This window comes from Nicotiana attenuata, chromosome 2, assembly GCF_001879085.1.
Source record: "Nicotiana attenuata strain UT chromosome 2, NIATTr2, whole genome shotgun sequence".
NCBI lineage: Eukaryota > Viridiplantae > Streptophyta > Magnoliopsida > Solanales > Solanaceae > Nicotiana > Nicotiana attenuata.
The window spans coordinates 32311237-32322982 of record NC_031990.1 but is presented as its reverse complement, the minus strand read 5'-3'; the positions used below and the strand labels follow the sequence as shown (position 1 = coordinate 32322982).

The 11746-nt window shown below is 35.0% G+C and overlaps 1 protein-coding gene across 1 annotated transcript in view; it reads right to left on the bottom strand.

The window, feature by feature from the left end:
* Positions 1-9206, bottom strand: part of LOC109206599 (probable receptor-like protein kinase At5g15080) — a 13554-nt gene extending 4348 nt beyond the window's left edge. The window contains exons 1-5 of the mRNA XM_019369442.1: positions 8360-9206; positions 7161-7483; positions 6922-7057; positions 2923-3059; positions 2692-2815 (exon numbers count right to left, since the gene is read on the bottom strand). Of these exons, the coding sequence (XP_019224987.1) occupies positions 2692-2815; positions 2923-3059; positions 6922-7057; positions 7161-7483; positions 8360-8531 (892 nt within the window). The 5' untranslated portion in view covers positions 8532-9206. The remainder of the gene's footprint in view (positions 1-2691; positions 2816-2922; positions 3060-6921; positions 7058-7160; positions 7484-8359) is intronic.

Genomic DNA, 11746 nt, shown 5'->3' with positions numbered 1-11746 from the left:
TCTTCGTTGTAGTAGGGAGGGGGGGGGGGGGAGGAATACAAGTTTCTTCCATAAAACTGCTAATGCACACAAGAGAAGCAATAACATTGATCAGCTAGTGATCCAGGAAGAAACAATTGTAGACCCACAAAGAATCAAGACTGAGATCATTGACTTTTACAAAGAGTTATATACAGAGAATGAAGAGTGGAGACCTGGGTGCAACTATGATATATGTTCTGAAATAGCTGAAGAAGAAAAGGAGTTCTTACAAAGAAGCTTTGATGAACAAGAGGTGTTGGGGGTTTTGAAGATGTGTGCAGTGGAAAAGGCTCCTGGACCTGATGGTTTCACAATGGGTTTTTTCATCAAGTTTTAGGATGTATTGCAGCGGGACATTATGGAGGTTTTTTACAATTTTCACTCCCACGAAATCTTTGAAAAAAGTTTTAATGCATCATATATAGCCCTGATCCCCAAGAAGGTAGGTGCAAAGGAACTGAGAGATATCAGGGCTATAAGCTTGATAGGCAGTGTATATAAGCTAATTTCAAAAGTTTGACTGAGAGGCTTAAAGGAGTGATGGAGAAATTGGTGGATTCACAATAGGTGGCCTTCATCAAAGGAAGGCAAATAATGGATGCTATTCTGATTGCCAACGAAGCTGTGGATTCAAGAACCAAACAGAAGAAGACAGGAATTCTTTGTAAACTAGACAACGAAAAAGCATATGATCATGTAAATGGGAATTTCTTACTGAATATGCTAAGGTGAAACGGATCAACTGGGTGAAATATTGTATCTCCACTGTCAAATTTTCAATCCTCGTAAATGGATCTCCAAAGGGTTTTTTCCATGCCCATAGAGTTTAAGGCAGGGTGATCCTTTATCTCCCTCTCTCTTCAAAATAGTCATGGAAGGTCTGAATAACATGGTTAAAACAGCAAAAAGCACTGGGTGGATCAAAGTTTTTGAGGTAGCAAGAACTGGATATAATAGTTTGGAGATCACACGCCTCCAATATGCTGATGACATATTAATCTTCTGCGACACAGAAAAGGAGTAGATGTTTCTAAGAGTTATTTTAGTACTGTTTGAAGGGATCTCACGACTTCATGTTAACAGGAAAAAGAGCCATCTTTACCCAATAAATGAAGTACCTGACATGGAACGGTTGGCACTAATCTTGGGAGGTGAAGTAGAAACCCTACCTACCGTCTATCTTGGCATGCCTTTGGGTGCCAAATCTAAATCCAAAGAGATATGGAACAATGTTATTGAAAAGTGTGAGAAGAGGCTGTCCAGATGGAAATCCCAGTACCTATCAATGGGAGGAAGACTCACCCTCATCAACTCAGTGTTAGATGCACTACCAACATATATGATGCCACTCTTTCCTATTCCTGCAGGAGTCATACAGAGATTGGACAAACTACGAAGGACCTTTTCGTGGCAAGGGAACAGAGAGAAAAGGGTTTTTCACTTAGTCAAGTGGAAATCTCTTATAGTTGGCAAAGCTCATGGTGGACTAGGCATCAGGAATTTGAAGGATCATAGCAAGGCTCTCAAGATGAAATGGTTATGGAGGTATTCTCAAGAACCCCAAGCCTTATGGAGTAATGTGATCAAAGCCAAATATGGTGAGGAAGACAAATAGAAAACAAAGGAAGTAAATACAGCATATGGAGTTAGCTTATGGAGATCCATCAGGTCACTCTGGCTATTCTAAAGAACCACTCATCCATTAAAGTGCAAGATGGCAATAAAACCTCCTTCTGGAAAGATAACTAGCTGGGAGATGGATGTTTAAAGGGCCTCTTCTCTGATATGTATGTTCCGGCACAACATCAACAGAACACAATAGCTGAAATGTGGTCCCCTCAAGGATGGGCACTTGCTTTTAGAAGAAGCTTGAATGATTGGGAGGTGGCTAGAATGACTGACTTCTACAAACATCTGGAAAGATTCATAGGTTTACAGAATGGGGTGTACACAATAAGGTGGCAGGGACATAACAGTGGAATTTATAAGGTGAATGCAGCATACAAGATCCTGAATCAAGCTAACCTGCAGATTAACAACTGGCCTTGGAAGCATATATGGAAAATCAAGATTCTTTATAAGGTAGCATGTTTTTCTTGGTTACTAGCAAAGGAGGTTGTTCTGACGCAGGGCAATCTTATAAAGAGAGGGATTCAATTGTGCTCGAAATGTCACTTATGTGGAGAAGATATTGAGAAGTTAGCCATCTATTTTTACATTGCAAGATAACTGACCAATTATGGAAGATTTTTATTAACCTCAGGGGCATAGCTTGGACAATGCCTAGTAAGATTACTGAAGTTCTTTTTAGTTGGGATGAAGCTGGAATTGGAGCAAGAGACAAAGATAGATGGAGAACGGTCCCAGCATGTATTTGGTGGACAATCCGGAAAGAAAGAAATTCCAAATGTTTTAAGGATAGAAGAAACTCTGTGCAGAAGATCAAGCTCAATTGTGTTTTGCTTTTTTGCTTTTGGTGTAAACAAATCCACACAGAAGATACTGTTTCAATCCTAGATGTCCTAGAATCTTGTTAGGCCTGAGGACCAAGTTTTTTCTTTTTGCTACTCACTTGTAAATATGGTTTCACTACAACCTATGTACTGATTTTATTATAATATACAATATGTTACCATCTCAAAAAAAAAAGGAAGATAAGTTTCAACTTACCAGTCATCACATACTCTGGAGCAGCATAGCCATATGTGCCCATTACACGGGTTGAAACATGTGTCTTGTCGCCCTCAGGGCCATCTCTGGCCAGCCCAAAGTCTGAAAGCTTTGTGTTGTAGTTCTGGAAGGACAGTAACAATAATAGAAATATATTTGAATATATCAAAGTAGTAATTAAGGGGACACGCAAAGAAGATTCATAGTGAGTCCAGAATTAAAAATAATTACCGCATCTAATAGGACGTTCGATGCTTTAAAATCTCGATATATAACTGGTTTTTCAGCTTCTTCATGAAGATAGGCAAGGCCCTGTGCTGCCCCTAATGCTATTTTCATCCTGACGCACCAAGGAAGAGGCATGGACCCTGCAGAATGGAGAAAGAGAATATGGTAAGTAGATAGAGAGTAGAAAGAACTGACATAAACGTAAAATATGCAATAACTACAAAAAGCTGATGAGTTGATATATCATATCTAAGTGGTTCATCTGTATAGAAAACAAAGTAATGTAGAGGTAAATGCAGTCCTCTTATGGTCACAGAACGGAAAACTACGTATATAACTGGATGACAGCAATAATTATGATATACCTACCATCTCTGCCCCGATTCTGCAGATACTATTACGGCCAAGTATGGAAATAATAAGAAGATTCCAGATAATATGATACTTTGGAGGGAGGGGAACCTCAGAGTAGACTTTTAAGGTCATATGAAATTTGTAAGGTTTAGCAGCCTGATATTCAAAGTAGAAGAAACTAAAGATAAATGATTTAAAGGAAATAAATTTTCTATTCAAAGGATGTGGACAACATTTTGAATCAACCAAAGGAAGCAAATTTTGCAAGGTAGTGCTGTATCTTCACGCAGTACAAGGATGATTAAAATTCTTTTTTCATTTTCAGAAAAAACAGCATGAATTCAATCCATTATACAAAGTTATGCACATTAGAGACAAAATACAAACAATTACAAGGTTCGCAAGTAACTTTAGAACAATCTGAATACGAAAAATCAAGTTCTACAGATGAAACCCTATGACAGGCATAACTTATTGGCCTAGTCCCAGGAAGCACTCAATAAGCCCTACAACTGAAGTCTCATCTTTTCCTTCTAGTTTCTAGTTTCATGCAAAACTGTTCAAAGTTATAGCAACACCCCAAAAAGGCAAATGCATAATGCCAAGAAATATTATCAATATCTTGCACGAGCCCTTTAAAGCTGAGGTCGGGTTGGAAAAACGACTATTAACGGTTAACTAAAATCCAAATCCATCTATAGTCTCACTCATTTAGCGCATTACGTACATAACCTAAATTTCTCACCAGTCAACGCTAATGTCACCTGTTTCGGATTTTTTTTTTTTTTTATGACCGAGAAATCCGTCCGGGGCCGATCCTTTGGACCAACCGCAGCCTTCGAAACTCGGTGGATAATGGGCCCGCCCCTCTACCCTTCTCCACTTAAATACCAGGCTTCGCTTTGCATGGTGTGGGGCTTGAACCTGTGACCTAAGACACAAATCCACCACCCTTTGCCACTTGAGCTAGGCCTTCATCACCTTGGTACTAGTTAGACATCACTAGTTTTGAATTAGATATGTTCATCATTTAAACTCTCTAATAGAAGTACCATTTCACATCTTTCATAGACAAATATATTAAATCTTCTGAATTATCCATTATTGTACTTCTACTCAAGCATCCCCACCAACTTAATGCAGATTTTTCATGTAGACCCTACCATACTAAATTTTTTCCCAACCTTCCATTTCTCATCCACTAATGTTGCATGCCAACCTCTTGCTAGCTTGTACAGGCCACCAATATGACCTCTGCCTCTTTGAAGCCAAATGCAAAATTTAGCATGCATACACAAATTGTTACATAATAATAATAATAATAATAATAATAATTATCATTTTTATTATTATTATTATTTGATAAGGTAAAAGTAATTTCATTAATGGTGGAAATATTACCGTATATAAGCGGTATAAAAGGTAGAGAATCTATAATAAGAAAATATGAGTCACTAGCAAAGATACCCAATCATCCATACTACAGGAACCTCACGGGTGCTCTAAAATGAACCTAGGGATAAGAAACTATTCCTTAAATGTTGAAAGTCACTCTCTATCAGTTCAAAAGCACTCATACTTCTCTCTTTCCAAAGGACCTCATGAGGGCTTGAGGAGCAATTTTCCACGACTTACATCTTCTCTATTTTTTATTTGGAAAATGCTTCCTTCATTATGCCTGACATCGTCCATTGTAAGTTGAACTACCTGAATAACTCCCACCATAACCGAGACACTACCTATACAAAAGGAGATTATTTACATCCAGATATTTTACACGTGAAACACCAATTGATGTACGTGTTCCTCTTCTTCCTCAAGTTTTTCGCTATTAAGATTTAAGATTGCACCCCTCACTGCGAGCCATGTAAAGAAGCAAATTTTTCTTGGCACCGCCAGTATCTAGATCGATAGGTGTGGGAAATTCTTCCTTGACGAAGAGCTTAAGGTAATATAACCTAAATGGGAATGATCCGTCGCTCCCAGTCTCCATCTAGACAGGTCTTGACTGACAACCTGGGTGTATTAATATTGTAAAATTGTTCAACCAGGTTTTGAAATTTTGCAATGAGGTTCCTCCAAAATCTTAGGTCTCAAAGAGCATCTCCTCCGTGCCTCCTCCATACCTTATGTACTGTCATCTCCTTCTAGCATAGATGTTTGGAAATATGAGCCTCAACGTACTACCCCCATACAACCGGCAATCCCAAAAGCTGACCCTATTTTGATAACCCTGAATTTGATGTACTTACTAAATGGTGTAAGTGTGCACATACCAATAACAATAACAAGAACGATAATAATGTTGTCGTACTTAAATTAATATTATGATGAGTACAAACGTACACCATTATTACCAAGCTCCTGCATGAGCTATTGTCAAGTACATCCTCTCGATCAAGTTATTTAAGGCGCAACTATGGGATAATCGTTACAATTACAACTATTTAGTTTCTACCTCATCCTTAACTATCACAATTCACAAACCTCCATCACTAGCGGAGTCATATAAGGAGGAAGCTCTATGTACAGTTTTGAGTAGGAGCTATTTAGGGCATATCTATCTCAGCTGGTTTTCTACCATTAAAGTAGAGTCCTAATGATATTTCTATTTCCAATGTAACATGCTTGGCAGTAGTTCACGTCCAACTGAGCTTTAATTCATATCCAAACATATAGGTTATGGTTTCCATGCAGCAAGTTGAGCCTAATGCTCTTATCAATGCTCACATTACATTAATAAGTAGAAATACCTTTAGAACAATGGTTATAATTCATTAAATACGTACGGTTTAGAGAATGCACGACCTCATGTCGGAGTAGGTAAGGTATAAATTGCAATTTCAAGAGGGTAACCGTTTTATCAGAAGTGATTAACCATTTTGGGATCTCATTAAATGGCAGGGAATGAATGCATCTAATTTGTAATCTTGTACAAATTTTATATCTGAAAGTTGTACTAATTATCTTGCTTAGCTTGGTTGTTCTAGCTACATGCAACTTAACAGCTCTGTCTGTTTATTAATCTCATCCACTAATCTGTCTTTGGTAAACGAGTAGAAAATTTACTAGCTGAATAAAGAAAAGACCTCCTACATGCACTTTAGTCAATTTTATGCACCTAAAGAAAACACCTAAATGCAATTTCACTTCAAATCAGATGAGTTATTAATTCTTGTACCAACTGCTTGTAATATGTTAAAACAATCTTAGATGGATAGCAGAATGTTAGTTGGTACAATCTTTTTCTAGTCAAAATCTATCATATCTCCTCTAGTTTTGCTACAGAACACCAAAGATTTAAAAGAAAACTCAAAATAGAAATTTGAAAGATGCCATCATGCAGAAATTTCCTAACCATCAAAGCATAATAATTTATGATTGCAAGCTAATGCTGAAACTAAGTTAGGGTTAATATCAAATGTATAAAAAATAAAGATACTAGTCGGGTGAAGATGATTCATAAGCCCGTAAGGAGTAGTAATCACATAGAACAATCTAAAACATAATCTTTAAACATTTTTACCACGAATGCAGCCTAATGGAGAACTTATATGCTACATATTCTATTATGGAAGAGATTTACGAGGAAAATGCTAATTGTCAAGCAAAGCATACAGAAAAGCACAGGTATAACGTGGAACATACTTCTGAATAAGTGGTTCTCCAAACTTCCACGAGCCATAAACTCATAGACGAGCAGCCTCTGATCGTCTTCCATGCAATAACCTACTAATTTAACCAAATTCTGATGGTGGAGATTGCCAAGAAAGTTTACTTCAGCCTGTCAAATGAGGATAACTTGTAAATGGACATAAATAAATAAAAATACAGCATTAGACCTTCAAAGTCCAGAAAATGAAGACAAAAGCAAGAAAGTTCCGTACGAGCCACTCTTTATGACCCTGAAGTCCATTTTTATTGAGAGTCTTTACTGCAACAGGAAGTCCAGTGCCTGGTTTCACTGGTGAACTTCCATTCTCATTGATCCACCCTTTGTAAACAGGGCCAAAGCCGCCCACTCCAAGAAGACTTTCAGGTTTGAAGTTCCTTGTTGCCAACTTCAGCTCACTGAAAGCAAAGTTTCGAAGCTGGGAAGCGATTTCCAGTTCCCAGCCTCTATTAGGAGTGGTTGGAGTAGATGATTCGACATCACTGGTTGTTGAAGAAAACAAAGTTGGAGCAACAGGCGGATCTCTGGTGGTCCCATCTGAAGATTTTAGTTTGAACATTTAGAAACTATGAACAATGGTGTCATATTCCTAAGTAAAGCTTTATGCACACATATAAAGCTGCTTATTAACCAGATAAGAAAACTGAATTTGAGCAATGGATTCTCACAGGAATATTAGGAGTAAAACATGATCATATTCTTTAGCATATCTACAGATAAAAAAAGTCAAAAGTCATAAGATAAAACATCCCCTCTCTGTTAATAGACACAACTGATTTAGGCATTTCACTGCAAAACAGATCTCCCACCAACATGCTAAGACATGTGTTGGAGTCTTCGAGATGGACATATAGTAAATGACAGTTGGCACATTCAGATGAGGTAAAAATTTCCCTAACGAGAAAACCACTGAAGTGTTTTCCCCCTTATTTGGACACTCAATGATGATGCTCCTACTTTGCTTTAGGGTTCGACAACTTTAAAGAGTTCCTAAGCAGGGAAAAAGCAGCATCTTTTAGCTTCTTCTGCTTTTTCCCTTCTTTTTGGTGTGTGTGTGTGCGCGCTGAAGGAGGGGGCGGCGGTAACCAGATAGGTTAATTAGTTCAAAGAATAATCATTCTCCATTGACAATGTCAATGCTAATCAAGTTTATCTCATGGAAGCACATTGAAAATGAATGGGTTTAATGCAAAACTGAACTGCTTTTACCATCATGATATGACTAAAATAAACCCCATTTGATACAGCATTATTATTTGAAGCAAAAGAACTTAAGCTGCCCAGAGAAAATGGTGTTATCAACATGACAAGGAAAACCAAATCAGCTATAAAAGAAATGCCATACAAGCTGGTAATTTTCAAGAAGATTAAAAGAAAAGAAAAACTAAAAGGAACATTGAAAGGAATTTATACCAGAAGTTCTGCTAGAGCCATGATCAACTTTAGACTTTGGTGACATGCACAGATACTTCAAAATTCTACAGCCCCCAAATGAAGCATTGTTAGCTTTCTTCATTGTTCCGTTCTTCTCCATTCTCAAACTTGTCTTGTTCAAGTTTATGTCTTCAGAAGCTAATAACCCCATTTGCTTCTTAACGCCCAATTTAAGCTTCGTTTTTGCCGAAAATAAATCATTCAATGCATCAAAATCCACTCTTTTACTCTCCTCTTATCTACAGTTAACTTTCTATTAATGCTTTTAATCTCCTTTTTTGAGACGTGTTAATCCAAAAGATTCCAAACCTCATCGATAATGTCGATACTAATCCATATGCCAGCAAAGAAAGAAAATACAAACAAGCATAAATTTGTAATTTTCTTCCTTGCATTAGAGTAATTAGTCATACAAAATAGAAGTTGAGATAACAAAAAGATGCCCAAAATTATTAAACTGAAAAATAATGCACGAGAATAACCCATATGAATTGGGCCATTTGGAATTAGAAGACTGAAAAATTCAGGTAATATGTCAGTCCTACTCATGCTTCTTCCATTGTTCTTCTACTTTGTAGTCTTATTTTGTCACATTCTAACGTAAACACACAAAAGGACAGAACAAAATTACTAGGATCCAATCAGTAATAAACAAAAAGAGGGTTTCGAGAATAGAGACGACGACACGGACACGAACACGGGTGGGTTGTTTTTCGAGGCGGAGCGAAGCATGCTAACGACAACATGGGAGAGTCTTCAGTGTGTGCAAAAAGGGGGTTCAGATGGAATTTTGTGATACTTACAGGCGCATATTTTAATTATTTTAAAATATGTGGACTGACAGTTGAATAATCTGATTATCCAAATCTGATTGGGTTTTCATCTTCTCGACATTTAGTTCAAGGGTTGGGTAGGTCTACAATGCAGTCAAGATCGGTCTGCTATCTTTGACGTTTTCTGAATATCATATTTGTTTTAATTGTTACTTAAATTTTATTGTATCATATCGTTAAATCTGCTGTTACATAGCAATTAAATGTGCCACTTTATGTAACGACCGATTTGGTGTGATCGTATCGTTACCTTATCTTTTTCTCTCTATCTCACCATTCATTATTATTAAATAATGTTATTTTATCATCTACCCTACCTTTTATATAATAATTTTACCTGCATCATAATTTTTCTTTATAATATTACAAGTTTATTCTCCATATTGCCGCTGCGTGATATCATGAAACGATGGCAAACGACACAATCTATCCAATATTGTATTAATCAAACGATACAGTACAATACGATACGATACATTATGAAACAATACGTAACAACAATCCAAACAAGCTGATAAATTTTTTAGTTCGCTTTACCTTTTATTTACAACCACCATTAAGCTTTTTCTTTTTCTCATTTTTTTCCTTACTACTCCTTCGTGCATTTTTATGCGATTAGTGGAAGGTACGCGCTTTGCGCGTGTATCTTATATTAATACGATATACTAATTGAAAATATTACAAAAGAATTAATAAACAATGTGTTTGACTTTTAAAATAAAAATTAACAAAGAAATATATAAGTTCTTGAAAATAATGACTGCAAAATATTTTATTTAGCTGGCTCAATAAAGAAATAATTCATTTCATAAAAGTTCTTAGATGCCTTATTGCAGTTTATGAGGACTTCTATAGGTATATCTTATGAAAAAGGTATTGTTATTTGTATGACCTAATACAAAAATAGACAAAAGAACGTATAAGTACTTTTATCAATAAAGATTTGTCTAAGTAAGATATATAAAAAAAAATTAAATTTCTCTATCACTTAAAATGCTTAAGTATTTGTTTCTCAACGTTAAAGGAAATAATTTTTTTTGCTGATTTAAATTCTTCGTATTAGCTCATCTAATTTTAAATAATTAATTATATTTATAATTTTATCTAAGTTATATTATCAAAGAGAAAAGAAAAATTGATATTTCACTTTTTGGATTTTTGATTGTAGAATCTTTAATGTACTTGAATCTTGTCAACCATTTAAATATTTTGTTAGTGATTTTTTCAATATGAACGGTGTTATTTTCAATTATTATGTTACAATAACAATAATTATCTATTATAAAAGCACGAATAATTTATACTAAATGTTACGAGTTAAAAATATCATTAAAATGTTAGCGGACTTTTATGTCCCTCAATGTTAAATATTTCTCCAATAGAAATTATTCCTTATTGGACGAAATTATAATAACTAGAATTTATATTCAATAGACACTAGGATTTATATTTTTCTATGAAGTTATTTACTATTAGGATTCAATATTATTTATATGCTTATAAGACACATTTAGTATCATAGTAAGAAAGTCTGTACTAGATTATTTATGGGGTTAGAAAAAAAAATGCGGCGATTAAATTTAAGGAAGAAAATAATATCAGTACCATGGAAAGAAAACAATATCAGTACCATGGAGTTGTTTGACCTTCGGTAATATTTTCACTTACAGCAATATTTCGGTGCTTCCTTCTTTCCTTACGGTTGTGTTTGGTTCTGTGTTTTATTTTTTTATCGAATGTACGTGAATATAAATATGTGTGACTACATATAATGTGTTGGCGAAACTTTGTGCTTCTCCTCTATGTTAGAACTTGAAAGTGGGTAGGGTTGATGTGTTCTAAATTTATTTATATATTAAAATACATATTGGGTGTATGTGAACATAAACATATGCATTATATTGCTTTTTATAAGTTTTATGTGCAGAACTTTGGAAGAGATGAGCATTCATCAAAAGTATGGACAAATTAATATGAGAAAGTATCGTCTGCTGTATATGAAAATGTAAGTTTTGTATGTCTTAAGATATAATAGATCAATAGTAACTGATGAGGTTAAGCTAGAGGGTCTTTGAGTCTAAGTGAAAGTAAAACTCCAATAGGTAATGTATTAATTTCATCAAGTTAGTCGGCTTTTTACAATTTTAATATAATAACTTTGAAAATATATCTATTCGAAATAATTTTATCCTTTTATTATGCTAAAACTTCACTAATTGAGCTGGTTTGAATTATATGTATATTCTTTTTTATTTTCTTTTTTTTTATTTTTTTATTTTAAGGAACTAATAATTAGACTTCATACATATTTAATAACAAGTAGTTAACGCAGAAAATTTATTACTTTTGTTATGTATTTAATATTTGGAATAAAATATTTCGTGCATCGCATGTAATAGAGTCTAGACAAATAGTCATTTGAATTGAAATAGTCATTTGAATTAAAATCAACTAAAATTTAGGTTATTAAATATTTTCTTATTTGAATTATTTAAGATGTCCGAATATATTTAGAACTTTTGAAGTTTACTAT